Source organism: Lontra canadensis, unplaced genomic scaffold, assembly GCF_010015895.1.
Source record: "Lontra canadensis isolate GAN:19392208 unplaced genomic scaffold, GSC_riverotter_1.0 scaffold11, whole genome shotgun sequence".
NCBI lineage: Eukaryota > Metazoa > Chordata > Mammalia > Carnivora > Mustelidae > Lontra > Lontra canadensis.
The window spans coordinates 7,758,806-7,782,302 of record NW_022631005.1 but is presented as its reverse complement, the minus strand read 5'-3'; the positions used below and the strand labels follow the sequence as shown (position 1 = coordinate 7,782,302).

The 23,497-nt window shown below is 36.3% G+C and overlaps 1 protein-coding gene across 2 annotated transcripts in view; it reads right to left on the bottom strand.

Moving 5' to 3' along the window:
- Positions 1–11,050, bottom strand: part of NUP35 (nucleoporin 35) — a 35,055-nt gene extending 24,005 nt beyond the window's left edge. Inside the window, exons 1-4 of one of the 2 annotated variants that reach the window (XM_032856082.1) lie at positions 11,028–11,050; positions 7,000–7,170; positions 3,612–3,739; positions 1,414–1,480 (exon numbers count right to left, since the gene is read on the bottom strand). In XM_032856082.1, coding sequence (XP_032711973.1) covers positions 1,414–1,480; positions 3,612–3,739; positions 7,000–7,159 — 355 coding nt within the window. In that variant the 5' untranslated portion in view covers positions 7,160–7,170; positions 11,028–11,050. Of the gene's footprint in view, positions 1–1,413; positions 1,481–3,611; positions 3,740–6,999; positions 7,171–10,375; positions 10,494–11,027 lie in introns of those variants that run through there. The other variant, XM_032856081.1, reaches the window with a different exon arrangement.
- Between the last annotated feature and the right edge of the window lie 12,447 nt (positions 11,051–23,497).

Genomic DNA, 23,497 nt, shown 5'->3' with positions numbered 1-23,497 from the left:
GGCTTTGAAACCAGTCAGTGGGTGGATCCTAGAAGAAATCTGAGGTACTTAACAGAAAAAGCCTAAACAACTTTAATCAAACTGATAGTAGAAATCTACCTACAAGTAATTGTAAGGACACTGCCACCAATGAAGATTTAGACTGCTAGAAAAAACCTGAACCTAGAAGATAAAAAGATCTAATTTGTCACTGGATATTGCTTTTGTTATCCATTCTGACGATATTTCCCTTTTGCTGAAGTGTTCTGTACATTTTGCTTTTTAACAACAGTAGATTTGGTTTATTTTAAAACTACTGTCTTGCTACTGTTTCTTCCGTTCCATCTTTGCTGTTGTTCCTTTTTTTCTCCTTTCCCACCTTGCTTTGTCCCTCATTTGGAGTAATGCAGTAATAGCTTCTTACCCGGTCTCCTTGCTTCTACCCTGCCCCTCACCCCAAAGTCTGTAATCACTACAGCAGCAGTTTCATCCTATTTGTTTTCCACCTTTTCTGGGTAAAGTTCAGTTGATACATGACATACAAGGCCCTGTACTATGGGTCCCCCATTATCTTCCTGATCTCATTTCTTACTATTTGACCCTTCACTCCCTCCATTTCACACTAGCCTCCTTGAACACCCCAGACACATTCCCACCTCAGTGCCTCTATACCTGCTATCTCCTCTTTCTAGAACATTGTCCCTACCTCCCTTACTTAGTTCGGGTTTCTGAGCAAATGTTACTTTTCCTCTACCTTTCAATAGGAAGCAGAGTAATAGCCTCCAAAGATGTCCCTGTTTGAAGAAGTGGAAGGGAATCACAAGCAAAGAAATAATATGGGTAACCTCTAGAAGATGGAAAAGGCAAAAAAGAACAGATTGTCCCCCCGAGTCTCCATAAACTAAATACAGCCCTGCCGATGCCTTGATTTCAGCCCACTGAGACCCATTTCAGACTTCTCCCCTCTAGAACTATTGTTTAAATCACTTTTAAGTTTATAATAATTTGTTATGGCAGCAAAACTAATATACTACCTTATTAAAATCTATAAGCTCTGACACCCCTTTTCCTGCTTAATTGTCCCCCATAAAATGCATCACCTTCTAACAAACTTTACAATTCATTTTATCTATAAATGTAAATTACCTAAATAAATGCAAGCTCCAAAGGCAAGGATTATCTATTTTGTTCAGTTTTCCTGGTCCCATGAATGTATGTATTCATATATTTGCTGAGTGAACATCTGACAGATTATAAGAATACGTAAGAACGGTGTGCTAATGATGTTGATGGTGATAAAAATATCATTAATCTTAAAGAAAAGCTCCATATAAGCAGTAGCTGTTCGTAGTTACTGACATTTACATTTAGAGGTATGCATTAACAGCTTTCAAAACACCTTTATTCCTCAGTCTGTTAAACAGCGTAATTTACCTGTTCCAGGAGTAGGAGTAGTTGTCATAACTCCAACAAGAGGACTCTGCATTACTGAAATATTTGGCTACATGAAAATAGAATGAAGTGTTAAAGTAAAAGCACAAAGTTCTAAACATAACCATAACACAGTAATTGCTGAAAGGGCTCATTCAACAGACAACTGCATGTCTATCAAGTACTATAGATGCCTCTAATTAGTTCACAATCTAAGAGTACTCCAACTTTTTTCCTTTTTAAGTTGACAAGTATTAATCTAAAATATGCTAGATCCTTTAGCACATTCTTTGTTTAAAATAAGTTACATCAGATAAAGACACTATTTTTAGTAGAAAGTAACTTTGCTATTTGTTTTTAGTTCCTAAGGTATAGTATTTGAAATAACTGAGAGCATGGTGAATCTTCAAATCACCAAGCTTACACAGAAAAATAGAAAGATGGCAGAATCTTATTTTTAAACAGACATTTAGAAACCATGAAATAATATAGATTCAAATCAGTCCATATAATAAAGACAGCATATCTCTGTCTATACTAGTAGAAAGTAACAAAACAGGAAAACTATCAATACTAATTCCTGTGAAGGTGAGAAAATTAAAGATTAAACAATTAAAGTCCTTCTATAAACAAAGAGAACAATATCTAATCAAGACTGAGAAGAGGCTCTTTCTCTAGAAGTAAATATACAAATATAGATTCTTTTGTAGAAAACTGACTAAACGAAGGAAATCTAAAATCTGGCTATTATCTAATAACCAGAACCAAATGTTGAAATAATGTTAAGAGATACAAACTATATTATTGTTCAATTCTTAATGCCAGTTTATTTCATGATTAGAAAGAGGCTGAGCAAAGCCTCAGGGGGGCAAAACTAATTTGGGCTTTAATAATAATATTCTTACCAACCTTTAAGTCAAAAACATTCTCTACAAATTATGGCACAGGCTTTTAAATATTTTGAACATAGCAATAACTAAACTACCTTTGTTTTCATTGGTCATCAAAGAAGTAATGAAAACCAGCATGAATTTATAAGCCAGTGGTTCTCTTATCAAACTAAACATCAGATTTACTTGACAACCTTTAGAAAACTATCCCAGGCCAGAATATTCTGATTTAGTTAGAATACCACTGCCCAAATATAACACAAGCAATATAAGTAATTTTAAATATTATAGTACACATTAAGTAAAAACAAGTACAGTTTATTTAATCTAGTACGTCCAAATTATTATCACTTTCAATATGTAATTAACATTAAAAAGTAAGTGAAGTAGTTCATTCTTTCTAAGTCTTCAAAATGGTGTGTATTTTACACTTAAGTATATCTCAATTAAGTACAGGACTGGCCACCTTTTAAGTGTCAACAACCACACTTGGCCAGTGGCTACTGTGTTGGGACAGCAGAGCAGTTTTAAAAGTGTTGTAATTAATTTTGCTTTGCTTAACAAAGCATGCTAGTATGCTAGGCATAGCAAGCCTATAAATAGTCAAAACGTACTGAAAGATGTTTCCTACCATTCTTAAACTTTCCAGTAACTATGCTATATTTGGTTTAGGGAAAGACAAAACATTTCTTCAAACCAAACAGCAGAAATGTCTTTATTCAAATAACTTATCAGCTTAACTGACACACTGTTTTAAGTCCTGCTAAGCACAATAGTGAAAGAACACTTGAGACTACATATGCCACTAAAATTCATACTTAAAAGAAAAATACTACCATACTACCTTTCAACTAACAATCAAGAGTTAATCACAGTATGTTAGCACAGCATGGCTGTTCCAACACTGGCTCTAGACTGAAGACTGCCTGGGTTTAAAGCCTGGCTCCACTAGAGTAGTTGACAAATTACTTAAGCTTTCTGTGTCCTAGTTTCCTCAATGATAAAATGAAGCTCATTAATAGCTACTTTACAAATTCACCTTGAGGATCAACTAAAATAAGATCAGAACCTATAAACTATAGAATTATTGATATGAGAAAATAATCTGGTGTTCCATTATATTTTTAGGTATATTTCATGGTAAACACAATTTAAGTAGATTCCATGATAAATGTTCTTAATGCTTATTCTTTGCCACACAGTTACACTAAAGCAGACCTCAGAAAAACATTTTAAATTACTGATCCTCACCATGCATCCACATAAAAACATGAAATTATTATGGATCATAAACAGGGGTATGTTTGTCACCTGTCTTCTCGAAGTTAAAGGTGTTGATCCAAGTCCTGGGCTGGAAATATCATCATAGATACTTCTAACTGGTGGAGCTCCACTTTTATCTTTATGAGCTGGTACAACTGGTTGTGGTGGTGACCCACCTACAATGTACAAAAAAAAAAAAAAAAAAAAACACAAACCTCAAGTGAGAAAAAACCTTCCACCTTTCTGGTAAGATTCTTTTTCATTTATATTTTAAAAATATTGACTTGAACTCTTGTTTCATAGGGCTTCTCAAACTTTAATACACTTAGAATCACCTGGGAATCCTATTAAAATTCAGATTCTGATTCAAAACATGTGAAGTGCAGCCTGAGATTACGAATTTCTAACAAGGTCCCAATTATGCCAATGCTAGTGATAGAAAAACTGCACATGAATAAAAGGTTTCAGAAAAAGAAAAATCTTAGTTTTTAGTAAATACATACAGCTTTCGCTTACTCTATAAAATCCTTAACATTTCAACATAAAACTTGATCTTATTTCTCACTTGAAAGTAGGTAAACAGTTCCAGCTTGTATACACTTGAATAATTATAATGCCCTAATGTGGAATTTGACTGCCAAAATTAAATAGATCCCCTTCATGTTTCTCACAATAGAAGTATATTTAAGTACATAATAAATATGTAGGAAAAGGATCAACTTTGGGGGACATAAAGATGTCTTTATGAGTCAGAGAATCAGCAGTGCAAAACAGTGAAACAATCCAGATTCTGTCATGACTTTAATGTCTGAGCTTAAATAGTATAGTATAAGTTATAAAACAAGACTGACCTAGGTTTTAACATCCTGCTCTGTCACTTACTAACAAATAGGCTTAAGCAAGTTCTTTATTGCATTAGCCTCAGTTTCCTATTTTGAAAATCAGGGATACTACTACCTATCCTTTAAGATTGACAAAAAGAATTAAAGTAACATAAAATGCTTGGCATACTGCCTGGCTCATAAGTACTCAATATATAGTAGCTACAATAAAAATACATTTTTTTGAAGATATTATTTATTTATTTGACAGAGAGAGAGACAGAGAGAAAGGGAACACAAGCAGGAGAGTGGGAGAGGGAGAAGCAGGCTTCCTGCTGAGCAAGAAGCCCGATGCAGGGCTTGATTCCGGAACACTGGGATTATGACTTGAGCAAAAGGCAGGCGCTTAGCCGACTAAGCCACCCAGGTGCCCCCAAAATACATTTAAAATATACATTTGGCCCTTGAATAACATAAGTTTGAACTGTACAGGTCCACCTATACACAGATTTTTTATAATATAGTACAGCAAATGTATTTTCTCTTCCTTATGGTTTTTTTTTTTTTTTTTAAAGATTTTATTTATTTATTTGACAGACAGAGAACACAAGTAGGCAGAGAAGCAGGCAGAGAGAGAGAGAGAGAGAAGCAGGCTCTTCACTGAGCAGAGAGCCTGATGCGGGGCTCGATCCCAGGACCCTGGGATCATGACCTGAGCCGAAGGCAGAGGCTTTAACCACTGAGCCACCCAGGCGCCCCCTTATGGTTTTTTTAAAAGACTTATTTTAGAGATAGAAAGGGAAAAAGTGTGTAAGCATGGGTGAGGGGCAGACGGAGAGGGAGAGAGAATCCTCAAGCAGACTCCTTGCTAAGCATACAGCCCAACAAGGGGCTCAATTCCAGAACTGTGAGATCATGACCTGAGTGAAAATCAAGAGTCAGACAGCCAAGTGACTGAGCCACACAGGCACCCCATCTTCCTTATGATTTTCCTAATACCCTTTTCTTTTCTTTAGCTTACTTTATTGTATGGATAGTTTATAATACATATAACACACAAAATGTATGTTAATCGGCTATTTATGTTATCGGAAAGGCTTCCAGCCAATAATAGGCTATTAGTAGTTAAGTTTTGGAGGAGTCAAAATTATGCGAGAATTTTCAAGTGTTCAGGGGGTCAGTTTTCCTAACCCCTGCATTGTTTGAGGGCCAACTGTATAAAAAACAAAAACCTACCCAGAAAAAGGTTAAGTCAATTACTTCAAATATAATTTATATTATCCCTAATCAATCTTAAAATAATAATAAACCACTTTAAACCACATAATACCTTAAGGACAATCAAAGTAAGACATCCATTTAAACATCCATTAAAAGGATCTTGGCTCACATTTGGAATTCAACCATTTTTGTAGCTAATTCTCACTACTCATAGTCAAAACTTCAGTTATCTTTTAAATTCTTTCTTTGCTAAAGGAGTTATGTAAGATACATGCTGCATTTAGGTAATAATATTTTGTGCTAATAATTGCAAATTCTGTGTAAAGAACTTCCCCATAGCTTCTAGAATAAATCCTTTAACTAAATAAGGTGAGAATCTTAATCACTATGACTAGATGTAGAATTCATATCTACAAATTACAAATTACACTTCTTATTGTCACAAATGGCAATGTCTCATTCTTTTTTTATAGCTGAGTAATATTCCATTGTATACATATACCACATCTTCTTCATCCATTTATCTATCAAGGTTCTAGAGGGTACTGTGCTAAGTGAAATAAGTTAGAGCAAGAGAAATACCATGATTTCACACATACATGGAAGCTAAAATAAAACAACCAAACAAATAAAACAAACCAGACTCCTGAATACAAAGAACTGGTGGTTGCCAGAGGGGAGGTGAGTGAGAGGATGGACAAGATAAAAGGGATTAAGAGGAACAAACTTCCAGTTATAAAATAAGCAAGCCACAGAGATGAAAAATACAGCATAGGGAATATAGTCAATAATATTGTAATAACGTTGCATGGTGGACAGATGGTGACTACCCTTCTGTGAGCACTAATACGTAGAACTGTCAATTCAATATATTGTACCCTGAAACTAATACAACAAACTAATATGCTGATTATCCTTCAATACAAAAAACAAGTTACAGTTCTTTTGACAAAATATTTGCTATTATCATATTTAAGATAAATCATTTAGATGCATTAAATTATTCACTTAAAGTTAAATGACCATATTTCTTCCCCAGCCCTCTACACTTTAACATATTTGATATGGATAATTCACAAAAAATGGTATCTCAGCATTGTATCATATTTGGTGCTTTTCTTAGTGGTACTTTAAATAATAGTGAGTTTTACAATCAAGGGCATCTTAAATTGGATGAAATGTAATACACACAGTTTTAATGAGTGGTTCCTGGAATTACAGTAGCTTTTACTACTTATACCTCTAATCCAACAATCTAAAAATTTAAAATAGAGACATTGTTTAATCTTTTTAATAAATGTGTTAATAAGGTTGAATGTTGTATCATTACTCTTTTTAAAATTCTAATACATGCATTAATAGTACTATAAAATTATTTTAAGCAATTTACTTACCTGCAAGTAAAGGTGATCTCATTTCCATTACTCCTACTGAAGGGCCACTGATTGATCGAGGTTGCGGAGTTACTGGAGCTGGCAAATCCCCCATTAAAAATCCAGGTAAGAACTGGGCATTAACCCCTGGCTTTGGAGATGTTGGTGAACCTAGCATCATTGGTTCAGATCCTAAATGAAGCAAAATATAAAACAAAGGACCTTAAAGTTACATTATCTAACAAAAAGATGCAAGAATCTAGCATAAATAATTTTGAGAATTTAATCAAACCTTACATATTACAGAACCATAGTTGGATTTATTATTTTAAAAACCAATAAAAATTATTCCTATAAAAATGTAAAAGTATTTTTATTAACAATATTAATTTGTCAGTTTTTCTTGTTTACATTATTTCACAGGTTTAAGAATCAACAGTTATTTTTAAATGGAAAAATTTTGCATTATCTTAAAAAAATTCTTACTACATACAGAATAACTTCTTTCCACTTCTGGGACAGCTTCTTCCATGCAACCACCAAAAAAATTCAACAGCAGGGTGCACTAGTTACTTACACAGACTCTTAGCAAATCAAACACAATGGGTTTAGCTTGATATATGTCCCATTTTTTTCTTCCAACAAACAAAAACTGTATATCATTTTTGTAATAAAAGTAAAAGCATGCACACATTACAGCACATATGAAATAATAGTAATGACTAGCATCCCAACCAAGAAACATTGAAAAATTTGGAAAGTTTACTTTTTGGATCATTCTTTTTTTTTTTTAAAGATTTTATTTATTTATTTGACAGAGAGAGATCACAAGTAGGCAGAGAGGCAGGCAGAGATAGAGGAGGAAGCAGGCTGCCTGCTGAGCAGAGAGCCTGATGCGGGGCTCGATCCCAGGACCCTGAGATCATGACAGAAGGCAGAGGCTTTAACCCACTGAGCCACCCAGGCGCCCCTGGATCATTCTTTAAAATAATTTTAAAGTTAGGAATAATCAACAAAAGTCTCCCCAACATAAAACCAATTTAAAGAGAGCTGATATTTCACAATCATCAATTCAAAATTAATTTCATAATTGAGAGGGTAGGTATTATTATTCCCACCATGAAGATAAGGAGGCTATAACCTACTCTAATACAGCAAAATAGCACAGTAAGGAAAACATGGGCCCTGGAGTCAGAGACCTGGATTCAAGTCTCTTGGCAAAAATGGCAGTTTAGCACTCAGTCACAGAGCTTTGTTTAGAATTACAGCAAATATAGCACTTGACCCAGTACCTAATATTCAGTAAGTGCTCAACATTAGTTATCATTATTATTCTAAGGGTATCTTAGAATAGCAAAAACTAAGTTTTCAACTGTGTGACAAGCCTGAATGTGATTCATGTCACTCAGAAAGGTCAAACATTTGATGTATTATTTATTATAATGGTTAACTATTCCTTGATTTCTAAGCAGCCTCAAAAATCTGTTTCTTGCTATCCAAATGCAATTATTTATCTTTCCTCATGATGGTAGCCCTGGATGTTAACAATGCCAATGCAAGTGTATAAAAGAGGAAAAAGGCAAAGTAGTTCGTGAAAAAATAAAGCAAATTATGAAATAAGTTGTGAAGAACTGTAACTACATTGTAATTATTTAAAAGTGCTATGTTACTATGTTACTATTACATATTTCCAAAGAACATAAACACCAAAAGTCTAAACAAAAGCTATTCTGAACAGATCTTTAGAAATCTATAGTAATAAATACAAAGTTCTAGGTACCACCAACTACCTCATTCTCCCATCGCCCGAAAGAAAAAAAAACATATAGGGCAATTTTAAGAAGAATTAAGTTAAGAAAAGTTCTGATATATATACTGTGATACACTTAGAAAACACCCGAGTGAGGAGGAGGTCTTAATCCCCTGTTACTAACTACCCCTCAGTCTAAATTTCACTTGGAGAACTATAACAATGGATCCTGCAAGTCTTAAATTCCATTTCATGGTCTGTACATCTAAAATGATAAGCCCTAGGTCTAACTAAGCTGCCACCGTTTGCTGAAGTAACCCTTAATTATAACATTAGGAGCTGGAAAAATTATTCTTCACCTGCAATACCTGCAGTGTGTGGACTTGAACAATTAACACCAGCAAATGTCAGATTTCTAACTAGGCAATAAACATGGACAAGTTTATTCACATTTGCAGCCCCAAGAACTATGCACTCCAAAATGTTGAGTAGAAAACTTTGTAACTGGAAATGAATGGTCTCCTGTTCTCTAAAAGTAATACAAAACATAAATACCTAAACCAACATCTATACTTAAGTTTAAAGGCAGCAGGGCGTCTGCACTGACATTATGCATTTAGTTTTTTATGACTAATACTACAACAGTTCAAGTTATTCCAGTCTCAAAAGACACATTTGCCATGCACAATGCATGGCAAGCACTAAACATCCTTCAAACCTTAAAAAACAACAAAACCAAAACACTCATTCTACAAACATATATACCACGCTTGCTCTCTTTTCCAAGCTCGGAATGTTGTAGCCTAATTTTCAAATGCGTCTCTACGATAGCAGACAATATTATACTCTAAAAATGTTGACGGTTCCCACAGTGCCAAAAGTCGGCAAAGAAAAAGGAAATAGACATCCCGTTCATCAAAACATCCCTTTTTTTTTTTTCAACGACAACACTTTCAGCAAGGCTCTCTGTTAACAATGGGAAATTTTTTAAAATTTCATTACGTGACTGATTAGAGGAAAAGACCTCCTACAAAGTCACTTCCCCAAGATAAAGGCGGGAAAATGGTACGAACTGCTGGCTTCCAGGTAAGGCCAGTATCTCCACAGCTATCATCAACGGGTTAAATGCCGCACGATTCAAGTTTCTATTAATAACAGATTGCTTTTACAAGGCCCAGGACAGGGAAAGAATCAAACAGGAACCAAAAGCCCAGGTGACCAAAGAACGGTAAACTGTAATCACATTCCAGGGCACCGCCCACCCACGTGTTCGCCGGTCAGTTCCTTCCGACCGAAGCCTCCCCGGATCTGGGAAGCCAGCATCGCGTCCCCAGCACCGGGAGGGTCTCAGGTATGGGCAGGTCGAGCGCGGGTCGGATGTGGGGGTAACAAAACGGCGTAGTAACCACTTGACAGTCATTTCCACACCCTACGCAGAGCCCGCAGCTTCCCGGAGCCGCCTCGCTGGCTGCAGCGTGGCGACGCCCTGAGCAAAGGGACAACTAGAAACTTGGGGGTGAACTAGGCGCTCGTCCCCGCAACTGAAACTGGCAAAGAGACTGATGACTACTGGCTTTCAGTCTTGCTTGCTCCCAGATCTACAGCGTGGATCTCAGCGCCAGCGAGAAAAAGCAGTTTTTCACTCACCCAACGTGGGCGCCTGGGGTTCCACAGCAAAGGCTGCCATCGCAGCAGTAACTACACTTGGCCCCAGACCTTCCCGATTTTCAAAAATGGCGGAAACTCCCCACGGGTAAGGGCGCGCCGCCTTATGAGGTTGCGTAACTTCCGGACTTGCGCAGTCCGTGTATTGTGGACGCCGCAGCCGTCATTTTGGAATGGGGCGAGTGTCTTTGCGCGCACACTGCATTTCCAATAAGATTATAGCGGGGGCGCGTGATGTAGCACAGTGGTAACGATGGTTCTGGGAATGCTTTTGCGGACGCTGTGAGCCTCCTGAATCGTTGGTGCTTGACTTTCATGGAAGCACAAGTTCTTTTACTCATGGTTTTATAATCAGCGTGAATTTACCCAGTGCCATGTCATCTGTCAGCTTTTCCAAGTTACACCTGAAAGAATTACCTTAATGAAGCAGGTGGTGCCGCTCTTCAGTATTGATTTCTGGCTTAGTATATGAGTACCGTTCTCAAAGTATATTTCCTACCGTCTCCATGCTATTTAAAAAAACGTTGTTATAAAGGCACAATTTAAGCATAATGCATATGCTGTTTTATTACATGTTAATACATAGAAAAGATTTTAAACAATGTAGGCTAATAATGAACACACGTGAACCCACCACACTAAGTGCTCCTTCTGTCCTCCCCCGACTTTGCTGCTTTTCTTTAGAGGGTCTTCAAATATAGGTTAAACACACTCACATTCTAGATCTGTGTGTGCAAAAATATATTTAGTTTTGTTAACTTCATGAAAATGATATGGTATACGTATGTATTTTTAAATGCTCTCTACTCCATAACAAACTCATTGTCCTCTAAATATCCACCCATCCTCCCTCCCTGTTTTCCTCTGGGATTTCCTGAAATCCCAAATCCAGCAAGAATGTTGTAATTGAGTGAGGCAATAAAAATTCCAGCATCACTTAATTTCTGGCAAGTTCCCAGAAACCAAACTTAAAACCAATTTACTTTTTTTTTTTTAACAGGTGTTTGGGTTGAATTGTGTCCCTCAAAAAGGTATGTTCAATGTCTAACCTTCAGTACTTATTTATGTGGCCTTATTTGTAAATAAGGTCTTTGTAGATGTTACTAAGTTCAGATGAGGCCATACCACATTAGGACAAATTTGGCGGCTTAAACCAACAAAAATGTACTTTTATAGTTCTGAGGCCATAAATTTGAAATGAGTCCTTTGGGGGCAAAATCAAGGTGTCAGCAAGATTGGTTTCTTTTGGAGGCTCCAGGGGAAAATCTTTTTCCTTGGGCTGGTAGCTCCTTCTTCCCGCTTCAAAGCCAGTGGCATAGCATCTTCTCTCTCCCTGACACTGCTTCTCTCTGCTTCAGGTGTCACATGCACTTCTTCTGTAATAAACTATCCCTGTCCCTTCCTCTTGTAAGGACATTTGTGATTATATTTAGGGTCCATTGAGATAATCCAGGATAATCTCCTAACTTCAATATCCAGTTGTACTGGAGTAAGTCAATAGTCATATCTGCAAAGCACTTTTGCCATGTAAAGTAAATTCATAGGTTCCAGAGATTAGAGTGAAGATACCTTCAGGGGCTATCATTCAGCCCAACACACCCACCAGTTCCCTTTTTAGAATGAAGGTACCAAGAAGGGTTCATAAATGAAGGAATTTCTGTATAAATTGTGATCTAGCCAAACCAAAGAACATTATGTTAAAAGGCATAAGATGTATTTGATGAGTATGTGTATTGACCGAGAAAAATCTACATAATTGATATTCTGAAAGAAGGGATTTGAAATCATTTTACCTTATTTCTTTAAAAGAATATCTGGGTACATATGCAAAGGGGTGGGAGAATGCTTACTTAAATAAAGGAAAAAGTTGGAAAATATTTGTACTAAACTGTTAACAGGGAAGATGCAGTAGGAGAGGGGTTTGTAGATTGGAGTGCTTAAGAAGGGCCTTTAACTTATTCTATATAACTTTTTAGTGGTTGATTATAGGTGTTATTTACTATTCCAATTAAAAACTTGTTTTTTTTTATTTTGTTTTTTAAGAAAAATTCATTTTCCTTTCTTCACTTGCATTTCAGTCTTCTACCCTTTCATCTGGCTCTTCCTTTATCAAGTTATAAAGATGCCCAGTTTGCCCTATCAAAAAACCTTCTCTAGACCTTGTTCCTTCTTCTAGATACCATGCACTAATTTCATTCACATTCTTCATTCTCAAAAGAAGGGTCTACAGACTTTAGTAGATGATCTCTTTCCCTAATGTCTCCATCTTGTTTTTTAATTCATTACCCACTGGCCCCGTGTAAATCGTCTTTTGAAACCACTGACCCCAACTCTTTCTCCTAATTGCCAAGTCAAGGCCTATATTCTTTGACATCTGCAGTATTTAAAAGCTTTGACAATATTTCCCTCAACACAAGTGTTTTTTCCTATTTTAGTGATGCTACACTTCCTATTTCTCCTTAAAACTTTCTCCTCTTTCCCTAACTTTTCTGTACCTGATTCCATTTCATTCTAACCTGGAATTATTATTGTTAGTCAAAACTTGGTCCTGCCTCTCTTCTCATCTGGCAGTTAATGCCCCACCACTCTCTAAGGCCAAATGCTACTTTTCTTTGCTTTTTTAAAAAGAGTTTATTTATTTATTTGACAGAGAGAGCACAAGGAGGGGAAGCCGCCAGACCTTGGGATCATGACCTGAGCCGAAGGCAGACACTTAACGACTGAGCCACCCAGGTGCCCCTTTTCTAGATGCTTCTGAAAAATCTACCAGCATATCAAACCTCAAAAACAAACTCATCTTACCCCTAAAACCAGCCCCATTCCACCTGTCCCTTTTTTTTTAGTTTCTTAAAACCCAAAATTAAAATCGTAACATGTTAAAGCAGAATTTAAGGTCAAACAGACTTTAATTCAGAGCCCAACTTGCTCACTTAAATCCTATATTATTACTTGGATTTGTATTGAATATCTCCAGATTTTATTTTCTATAAAATAGAAACAATACTTAAAAAGGTGGTTATGCTTAATAAGGTGCCTGGTCCACTTTGCTTTTTTCTGGTTTCCACTTTCCCTGCCATCAAACATTCTGATACCTACTCTTATTTTTTCTGCCTCCTCAATTCTTAGGCAATTGTGGTCAACACTTAACATTTCCTTACCTTCAGTTTTCTCCCACCAAATCTAACATACCACTACCCAATATTCTCTTCTTTGTACATCTTACCCAGATCTTCAAAAGCTCTGACTTCTTATTCCCTACAGTAGCCTCCTTATCCTCAAATCCATAAGCTTCACATGTGCAACACAATACCAACCAATACATACATTCTCACCTGGGCAAAAAAGAAAAGGGAAAACCAGAATCTCAGAGTGTAAGATACTATAGACTGAAAGTTTTTCTCCCCGCCAAATTCAAATGTTGAAATCCTAACCCTCAACCTGATGGTTTTTGGAAGTGAGCCATTGAGAAGTGATCAGGTCATGGGATGGAGCCCTCATAGATAAGACTCCTTGTCTTATAAGAAGGACCCCATAGAGTTCCCCATACCCCCCTACCTCTGCCTTGTGAGGATATAGTGAAAAGACTGCGATCTGTGAACTTTTCTAGATGTGAAATTTTCTAGATGAAAATGATATGGTATGAAGCAGCCCCTCACCAGACACCAAATCTGCTAGTGCTCTGATCGCAGACTTCCCATCCTCCACAACTAAGAGAAATAAATGTCTATTCTATAAGTCACCCAGTCTATGGTATTCTCTCATAACAGACAAAAGAGCCTGAGACAGGAGGGTAGGAGCATCTCTTTTAGAGGTTGCAATAGGCACCCTTAAAGGGAATACATATTATAATCCTAATTTCACCTGAAAGTGGTTGAGAACTCTGGCTTCAAAAATCAGGTCCTTTTACTCTAAACTTCTTAAGTCAATTCTCCCTTGGCAAAACTTCAAACTCTTGTGAAAGATATTTGCACTCTCTTCCTTGATCACAGAAGTCCCTCTTTACTTTCCATCCCAATTTACGAAGTCCTGTTCTTTACGCAAGTAGCAGCCTAAGGCTCTCTTCCACCATGAAGCTTGCCCCAGCTGTGCCAGCCCTCAGTCATCATTCCATTTCAGAATGTCCAATACATTATTTCTCCAACTCATTTGCTATAAGATACTTGTTTTTTAAGTATTCTTTTCAGCCCCACCCAGTAGATGGATTTTCTCGAAGATAAGGACCACAACTTTTTCTTTTCTGTATTTCCATCAATTTTCAGTAAATATATATTAGAAAAGTAAATGAGAAATGTATTAAAAGAGTAAATGATGAATGAGCTCTAAATAAATAAACATTAAATAAAGGTTAATTATCTGATATTTTGATACAATTTTGTAAGATTTCAGATTTTTAAATCATAATTTTACACCTTAAGTCTATTATATATGCTTATTATTTATCTTATACAATGAAGTTTATAGTTCAAATTAACCTTTTTTGATAAAGTGAAATTATCATAACTTGGATTATCTTGAATGAAAAACTGGTGTGGCATGATTTTACTTTTTTATATTTCTTATTAAACTATAATCGTTAACAATATTGCATGTGTCACTATATTCTTCTATACATGAATATTGCTATCTTAATTACAATACTTGTTTTCCTGCTTTCCTTTCTAAACATACTAAATAAAATTTCACAGAAAGTAGAACACCTATTCCCTATTTCTATTCTGGATTCATGGTTCCCTGAGGTCTGCCCTCTGATGACAAGACTTCATCAAAGTACTATTTTTGTAGACTACTGATATTCAAATTTGTATGAGGAACCTTTCTTTAAATGAAGTATTGTGCAGATACTTACTACATACAACAGAACTGCTCTGGTGGGAAAAAAAAAATGGGAAGAATATGAGACCCACTAACTCAGACTCTTGTGCCCTAAACTGTCTATGGACTGTCACACCTCCAGGTGACCCCTGAAACCCTTGGGTGGAGAACCGGGGCATTATGTATATTTCAACTTTCTTCTAAAGTCAAAACAAATTTTTTAGAAGTAAACATGGGAAATCTCAAAATTTATGTTCAATATATTTGATACTTTCACAGCCAAACTGCTTTTGTATACATCATATATACTCAATCCTCAGTACCTACTCATGTTTATCAATATGCAGAATTTATATGTACGCATAAGGTCATTCTCCTAAAAGCCCCACATTCGGTCTATACTGTATAACTACCACGCACTAACCTATTGCGCCACTGGAGCTCCACACTCGGTCTACTCTAAAAATAAAGACAACTGTTTTAAATTAAAGTGAAGAAAAAAAGATATCCACCTTTAGGAAAACTTTAAGAATAGGACAGTTTATCACCTTTAGAAAGAAAGCAAGGTGAGGAAGCATCTTATCACTCATGTTTCCATCTCAGTCTTTGGCGGCTGGTGTAGCATGGTCTGCCAATCACTTAGACTGTGATGTCACATAAAGCACACAGAGGAACCATGACTTCATAGGGCCCAAGGACAAGTGATCTCCAAGAGACTTTTGTGATGTTTAAGATGTAGGGAACATGTCTAGAAAAATACAAATCTATTAGTTACTATTTGCATTATCTGATTTCTATAAATAACCACGAAAGCCACGTCTTTATAAATTAAAAATAAATTACTAAATTTAGGAATGTATGGGTTTTGTCTTATCATTTCATTACAGTAAACAACTGGCAGAAAGGGGGCAGTCAAATGTCAGAAAACATCAGTTTAGCTGGTTCATCTGTTTTAAAATCAATTAAATGGTTCCTTGCATCTGTTGGAAGTGCAAAAGTAATATCAAAATTTACATAATGTTGAGAGAGAGGGATGAATAGGTGCAACACAGAGGACTTTGAGGGCAGTGAAGCTACCCTGTATAATACATAATAGTGGATACATGTCATTACAAATTTGTTTCAAGCTATAGAATATAAAACAGGAAGAGTGAACCCTAATATAAATGATGGATTTTAGGTGCTAATGATGTACCACTGATAGTTCACCAGTCATAACAAATATACCGTTCTGGTGGGAGATGGTGGGGAGGGCAAAACAGGCAGAGGGCATGTGGGAAATTTGCTGTGAAAAATAAGGTGTATTTTTCAAAAACTCATGTAAACTTTCAGTTGCAATTGTATTCCCTGCTTTTATGTTTGAACTATCATGTAGATTTAATCAGATATTTGAAAGCCCTGTGTAAGGTTATAGCAGGCAACTTTGTCTGACATTTGCCTTGAAATAATCTGTTGGGGCAGTGAGGGCAAGAGCAGGGAAGGAGCATAATGGCTAAAGGTATCCTTTAAACAAGAAAAGCCATGGGATGATAATTATTGATGGGTAATTGATTATGCTATTCTCTACAATTTTGTGTGTGTTTGACATTTTCCCTAATTAAATTCTTTTTTTTATTCAATAAGCCTAAATTGTAAGATGTTTGAAGGTCATACATTTTGCCCCAGTTTATGTAAAAAAAAAACTGTGAGCAAAAAAAATCAATGGAAAAATAAATCTTTTCTTACTTGACATTGTCTTCAATTAGAGAACCAGCATTTCGTTGAGGACAGGAGCATATCTTGATTTTAAATAATAGTATGTGATATTAAAATCTCCAAAAGTTAGCTCTCTTATCTGAATAGTGGAAATAATAGTAACTACCTCATATGTAATACCTAATGATATATATATAAAATATATATTCAATAACTGAAATTTATCCTAATGTTCTTATTACACAGATTTTAATAAACTAATTAGGCTTCTTTCCCCATTAGCCCACCAAACAGCTCTTGCCAGGGTCACCAAAGAAACTGAAACTGAACTCAAGACATTTTCAGTCCTCATCTTAAATAAATCTCAACAACATTACTTCACATTAAATACTCTTTGAAATTCTCCTTAGTTTCTTTCATATTATATTCTCTCCGCTTTCCTCCTACCTCTCAGATCATATGGCTTAGTTGCTTTTCTTGACTCATCCTTCTCGATCCAGCCTTTAAATGTTTTTGTTCCCCAAGTTTCAATCTTGTGGTCTGATTTTTTAAAAAGATTTTAATTTGTTTGAGAAGAGAGAAAGCAGGAGTAGGGGAAGGGGCAGGAGAGGCAGATCCCCACAGAGCAGGGAGCCTGATCCCAGGGGGCTTGATCCCAGAATCCCGGATCATGACCTGAGCTGAAGGCAGACACTTAACCAACTGAACCACCCGGTGTCCCCTTGTGGTCTGGTCTTACTCAAAACTCCTTCCCTGTGTGATGTCACCTGTCTGTGTCCATTCCCTCAGCAACTCTCAATTCATACCATCAACCCAGATCATTCTCTGAGGTCCAAATTTATATATCCAATTGCCTCTATGACATCTGCACCTAGGTATTTCAAAGTCACCCCAAAATCAAATATAAAAACCCGAACTCAAGATCTTTTCTGTAAAACATGAATATTTATCTCAGAGAAAGACACCACCAGCTATCTAGCTGGAAAAGCCTGAAACCTTGGAATGGTCTTGACAACCTCTTTCCAACACCAATCCAGTGTCAGGACCTATGAATTTTGCCTTTCAAATATATCCACTTCTTTCTTTTTTTTTTTTTAAGATGTTATTTATTTATTTGACAGACAGATCACAAGTAAGCAGAGAGGAAGGCAGAGAGAGAAGGGGAAGCAGGCTCCCTGCTGAGCAGAGAGCCTGATGTGGGGCTTGATCCCAAGACTCCGGGATCATGACCTGAGCCGAAGGCAGAGGCTTAACCCACTGAGCCACCCAGGTGCCCCCACTTCTTTGTTTTTACTACTGTAACCAAATCCCAGCTTTATCATCTGATACTGGACTTAGTTTCCTGACTGCTCTTGCTTGTCTTCCCTAATCCATTCTCCACAATGCATTGAGAGTAGCCTTTTTTTTTTTTTAATTTTTTATTTCTTTTCAGCGTAACAGTATTGTTTTTGCACCACACCCAGTGCTCCATGCAATCCGTGCCCTCTCCAATACCCACCACTTGGTTCCCCCAACCTCCCACCCCCCCGCCCCTTCAAAACCCTCAGGTTGTTTTTCAGAGTCCATAGTCTCTCATGGTTCACCTCCCCTTCCAATTTCCCTCAACTCCCTTCTCCTCTCCATCTCCCCTTGTCCTCCATGCTATTTGTTATGCTCCACAGATAAGTGAAACCATATGATAATTGACTCTCTCTGCTTGACTTATTTCACTCAGCATTTTTAAAACAACATTCTGAGCAAGTTGCTCTCCTGCTTAAAGCCTTTCAGGTGTTTCCACTGCTCCAAAAGACCAAAATCTGAAAGGTGCTTGCTTACAAGCTTCTACTTGACTGGCCTAATGGCTCAGCTTCATCAGACACTATCTCATCTCGTCTTGTTCACTGCTCTGGCCACTCAGCCTCCTTTCCATTAATGTACCATGCTTCTTCCCTTTCCTGGGTCTTTACATGTGTTCTTCCTTTGGTTTTGGAAAATCTCCAACAACCCCCTCAGTAAGTTAATACCTACTTACCTTTTACAACTGATCTCAAAAAAGTTAGGAGAGCTTTCCTGTATAACTAGACAAGATCACACTTCAAGTTACACACTTAAGTAATGTTTGAAATAATATCTATTCCCCAGCTAGATTTTACACTCCATGAGATCAGGTACTCTGGCTTTTTGTTAATGTTCTTTAAATGAAATTTTTAATTTTGAAATACTTGCAGATTTACAGGAAGTTGTAAAAAGTAATGCAGAGAGTTCCCATATATGATGTACCCAGTTTACCCCAATGGTAACATTTGCCAAACTATAGTACAATGTCACAACCAGGATATTGAACATTGATACATCAAGACACAAGATATTTCTAGTTCCAGGAGGATCTATCATGTTGCCCTTTTATAACTACAGCCACTTCCCTCTGCTGCCAACTTCTTTATCTCTGCCAACCACTAATCTGTTCTCTGTTTCTGTTTGTTTTGTGTGTGTGTGTGTGTGTGTGTTTTGTTCTCTATCATTTTGTCATTTTGAGAATGTTATATCAATGAAATAATGCAGTGAGCAACATGTGAGGATTGGCTTTTCACTCAGCATAACCCTCAGGAAGTTCCCCCAGGTTGTCTTGGGTGTCAGCCGTTCATTTCGTTTTATTGCTTCATAGTGTTCCGTGTTATGGAAGCACTACCCCCATGGTATGATAGTTCACCATTTGTTCACTGAAGAACATCTAGGTTGTTTCCAGTTTGGGCTATTACAAATAAAGCTGCACTAAACATTCATGTACAGGTTTTTGTGCTAACTGACATTGTCTTTCTCTGAGGAAAATGACCAGGATTATAGTTTCAAGATCTTGCAGTAGTTGCATGTTTAGCTTTTTGAGAAACTGCCAAAGTGTTTTCCAGAGTGGCTGGACCATTTTACAGTTCCACCAGCAACATGTAAGTGATCCAGTTTCTTCACATCCCTGCCAGAATTTATGTGGTCACTATTTTTTATTTTAACCATTCCGATAGGGTTGTGATGATATTTCACTGTGGTTCTAACTTGTACTTCCCTGATGGCTAATGATGTTGACCATCTTATTGTGTGCTTATTTACCATATGTATATCCTCTTCAGTAAAATGTCTCTTTATATCTTTTGCCCATTTTCTAATTTCATGAATTTTTTTCTACTGACTTTTAAGAGTTCTTTATTCTGTATACTAGTCTTTTGTTGGGTATATGGTTTGCAAATATTTACTTCTACTCTGTAGCTTACCTTTTCAACTTTTTTTTTCCTTTTCAACATTTTAATAAGGTCTTTCACAGAGTAAAATTTTGAATCTTGATTACATCCAGTTTATAAATTTTTCCTTTTATGAATCTTAAGTTTGGTGTCAAGTCTAAGAACATTTCGCCTAGCTCTAGGTCCCAAAGATTCTCTTCTATTCTAGAATTTTTATAGTTAACATTTAAGTTTGTGCTCCATTTTGAATTGATTTTGTTGAAGCTATTAGACTACATCAAAGATCATTTTTTAAACTATGGAAATCCATGGGGCACCTGGGTGGCTCAGTGTGTTAAGCCTCTGCCTTCGGCTCAGGTCCTGTTCCCAGGGTCCTGGGATCGAGCCCCACATTGGCCTCTCTGCTCAGCAGGTAGCCTGCTTCCTCCTCTCTCTCTGCCGGCCTCTCTGCCTACTTGTGATCTCTTGACTGTCAAGTAAATAAATAAATCTTTAAAAAAACAAAACAAAACAAAACAACAAAAAACTATGGAAATCCAGATATCTAATTGCTCCAGCACAATTTGTTGAAATAGGCTATCTTTTTTTGTTTAAAGTACTTTGTTAAAAGTCAATTAAGTGTGTTTATGTAAGTCTATTTCCAGGGTTCTCTGTTCTTTTTTTCCCATTGATCAATGTGTCTATCTCCCTGACAATACCACACAATCTTGATTACTGTTCTATAGTTGTAAGGTAAGTCTTATGGCTATATGATAAGTACTGCTATCACTATAAAATAAGCATACATTATTCTTTTTCAGAATTGTAGCTATTCTTGTTCTTTGCCTTTCCATATACATTTTAGAATAATCTTATTTATATCTATAAATACGCTTGCTAAGATTTTGATAAGAATTACACAAAACCTGTATATCAACCTGGGGAAAATTGACATCTTTACTATGGTGAATCTTCCAATCAATGAACACAGTATATTTCTCCATTTATTTAGATATTCAATTTCTTTCATCTGCATTCTGAGATTTTGAGCATAGAAGTCCTATACATATTGTTTACATTTATGTCTAAGTCTCTCTGTCTCTGTCTCTTTTTTTTTTTTTTTTTGAGTGATTATAAATGGTATTGCCTTTTAAATTTTGGTAACCAAAATTTGGTAACCAAAATTTGGTAACCAAAATTTGGTAACTAGTTCATTGCTAGTATGTAGAAATACAATTAATTTTAGATATTTATCTGGTATGCTACAACCTTGCTGAACTTTAACTTATTCTAGTATTTTTGTAGATTCTTTGGAATTTTTTATGTAGACAGCAGTACTATCTGCAAAATGAAGATTTATTTCTTCTTTGATCTGTAAACATTTTATTTCCTTTTCTTGATTTATTGCACTGGGTAGAAATTGAAGCAATATATTGAAGAAGAGGGGTGAGAATGCACATCCTTGCCTTGTCAATTTTTTAAAAAAGAAGCAGCAGCAGCATGCAGACTTTCACCATTAAGTATGTTAGCTATAGATTTTTTGTAGTTCCTCTTTATCAAGTGGAGAAGATCCTCCATTTTTCTTATTTTTCTGGGAGGATGCTGAGTCGGTGTTGAAGTTCGTCAAATACTTTTTCTGCACTGACTGACATGATCATGTGATTTTTCTTCTTTGCCTGGTAATCTGGTGGAATATACTGATTGACTCCCAAATGTTCAACCAGGTTTGCATACCTGAAATAAACCCTACTCCATCATTGTAAATAGTTCATTTTTTATATAGCTGAATTCTATTTGCTAATATTTTGTCAAGGATTTTTGGATTTATATTTCAGGAGTGATATTGGCTGTAGTTTTCTTTCTTTTTTGTCCACTGTCCTTATCTGGTTTTGGTATGGGACTAATACTAGCTCCATAAGATGAATTGGGAAGTGTTCTCTCCTCTTCTATTTTCTGGAGGAAATTGTGTAGAGTTATTGTTATTCCTTTTTAAACACTCAGTAGAATTCTCCAGTGAAGTTTTATAAGAAAATCTTATCTTGGGGGGGGGCATCTGGGTGGCTCAATTGGTTAAGCATCTGCCTTTGGCTCAGGTCGTGATCCCAGAGTCCTGGGATCAAGTCTGGAAGGGTCTCGCATCAGGCTCAATGCTTCTCCCTCAGCCCAAGGAGTCTGCTTCTCCCTCAGCCCTTCCCCCTGCTTGCACTCTTTCTCTCGCACACTCTCTCTCTCACAAAAATAAATTTTAAAATATTTTTTAAAAAATCTGGTCTTGGAGACTTCTCTTTTCAGCAGCTTTTAAATTGCTAATTCAATTTCCCTAATGGTTTATAGACTTACTCAAATGATCTAGTCATGTTGGGGGAGTTGTGGTAGTTTGTGCTTTTCAAGGAGGCGGTCGATTTTGTCTAAGTTGCCAAGTTTATATGTGTAGAGTTGTTCATAGTATCTTTTTTTCTTTTGGTGTCTGCAGTTTGATATTCCATTTAACTCCTGATATTGGTAATTTGTATCTTCTCTCTTTTTTCTTTGTCAGTCTTTATAAGTGGTTTGTTAATTTTATCAGTCTTTTAAATCATTGATTTTCTCTATTTTTCTGTTTTCAATTTCATTGATTTCTTTTCTTTCATCCTTCTGTTACTTGCACTTATTCTGCTTTTCTTTTTCTAGGTTCTTGAAGTAAGGGCTTAGATTATTGATTTGCCGCTTTTCCTTTTCTCTAACGTATGCACTTCATTTCTCCTATAAATTTCCCTTTCAGCACTGTTTTAGTCATGTCTCACACATTTTTCTGATTATTTTTATTTTCATTCAGTTCAGTGTATTTTTTGGTTTCTCTGAAATATTTGCCTTATTTGCCCAATGGATTATTTTGAAGTGTGCTATTTAAATTCCAAGTGTTTGGAGATTTTCTTGGTGTTTCATATTACTGATTTGTAGTATCATTGCAGTGTGGTCAAGAAATACATTCCAAATGATTTCAATTCCTTTCCATCTGTTGGGGTTTGGTTTATAGCCCAGGATATGGTCTATCTTGACAAGTTCCATAGACACTTTAAAAAATGAATATTATCCTGCAGTTCGGTGGAGTATTCTATAAAAGTCAACTTGATCCTGCTGGTTGATGGTATTGAGTTCTTCTACATCCTTGCTGATTTTTTGTACAGCTGTCCTATCGATTGGTAAGAAAGGAGTAAAATGTCTGAGTATGAGTATAGATTTGTCTATTTACTCTTTCAGTTCTATAAGTTCTTGTTTTACATATTTTGCATCTGTGTTATTTGGTACATACATGTTTAGGAGTGCTATGTCTTGTTGGTCTGATTAATCTGTCAGTTTATTTCTTTGTCCACATTTGTGGCATGTTCAGCCATTCTTTCTTCAAGTACTTTTTCAGCCTTGCTCTTTC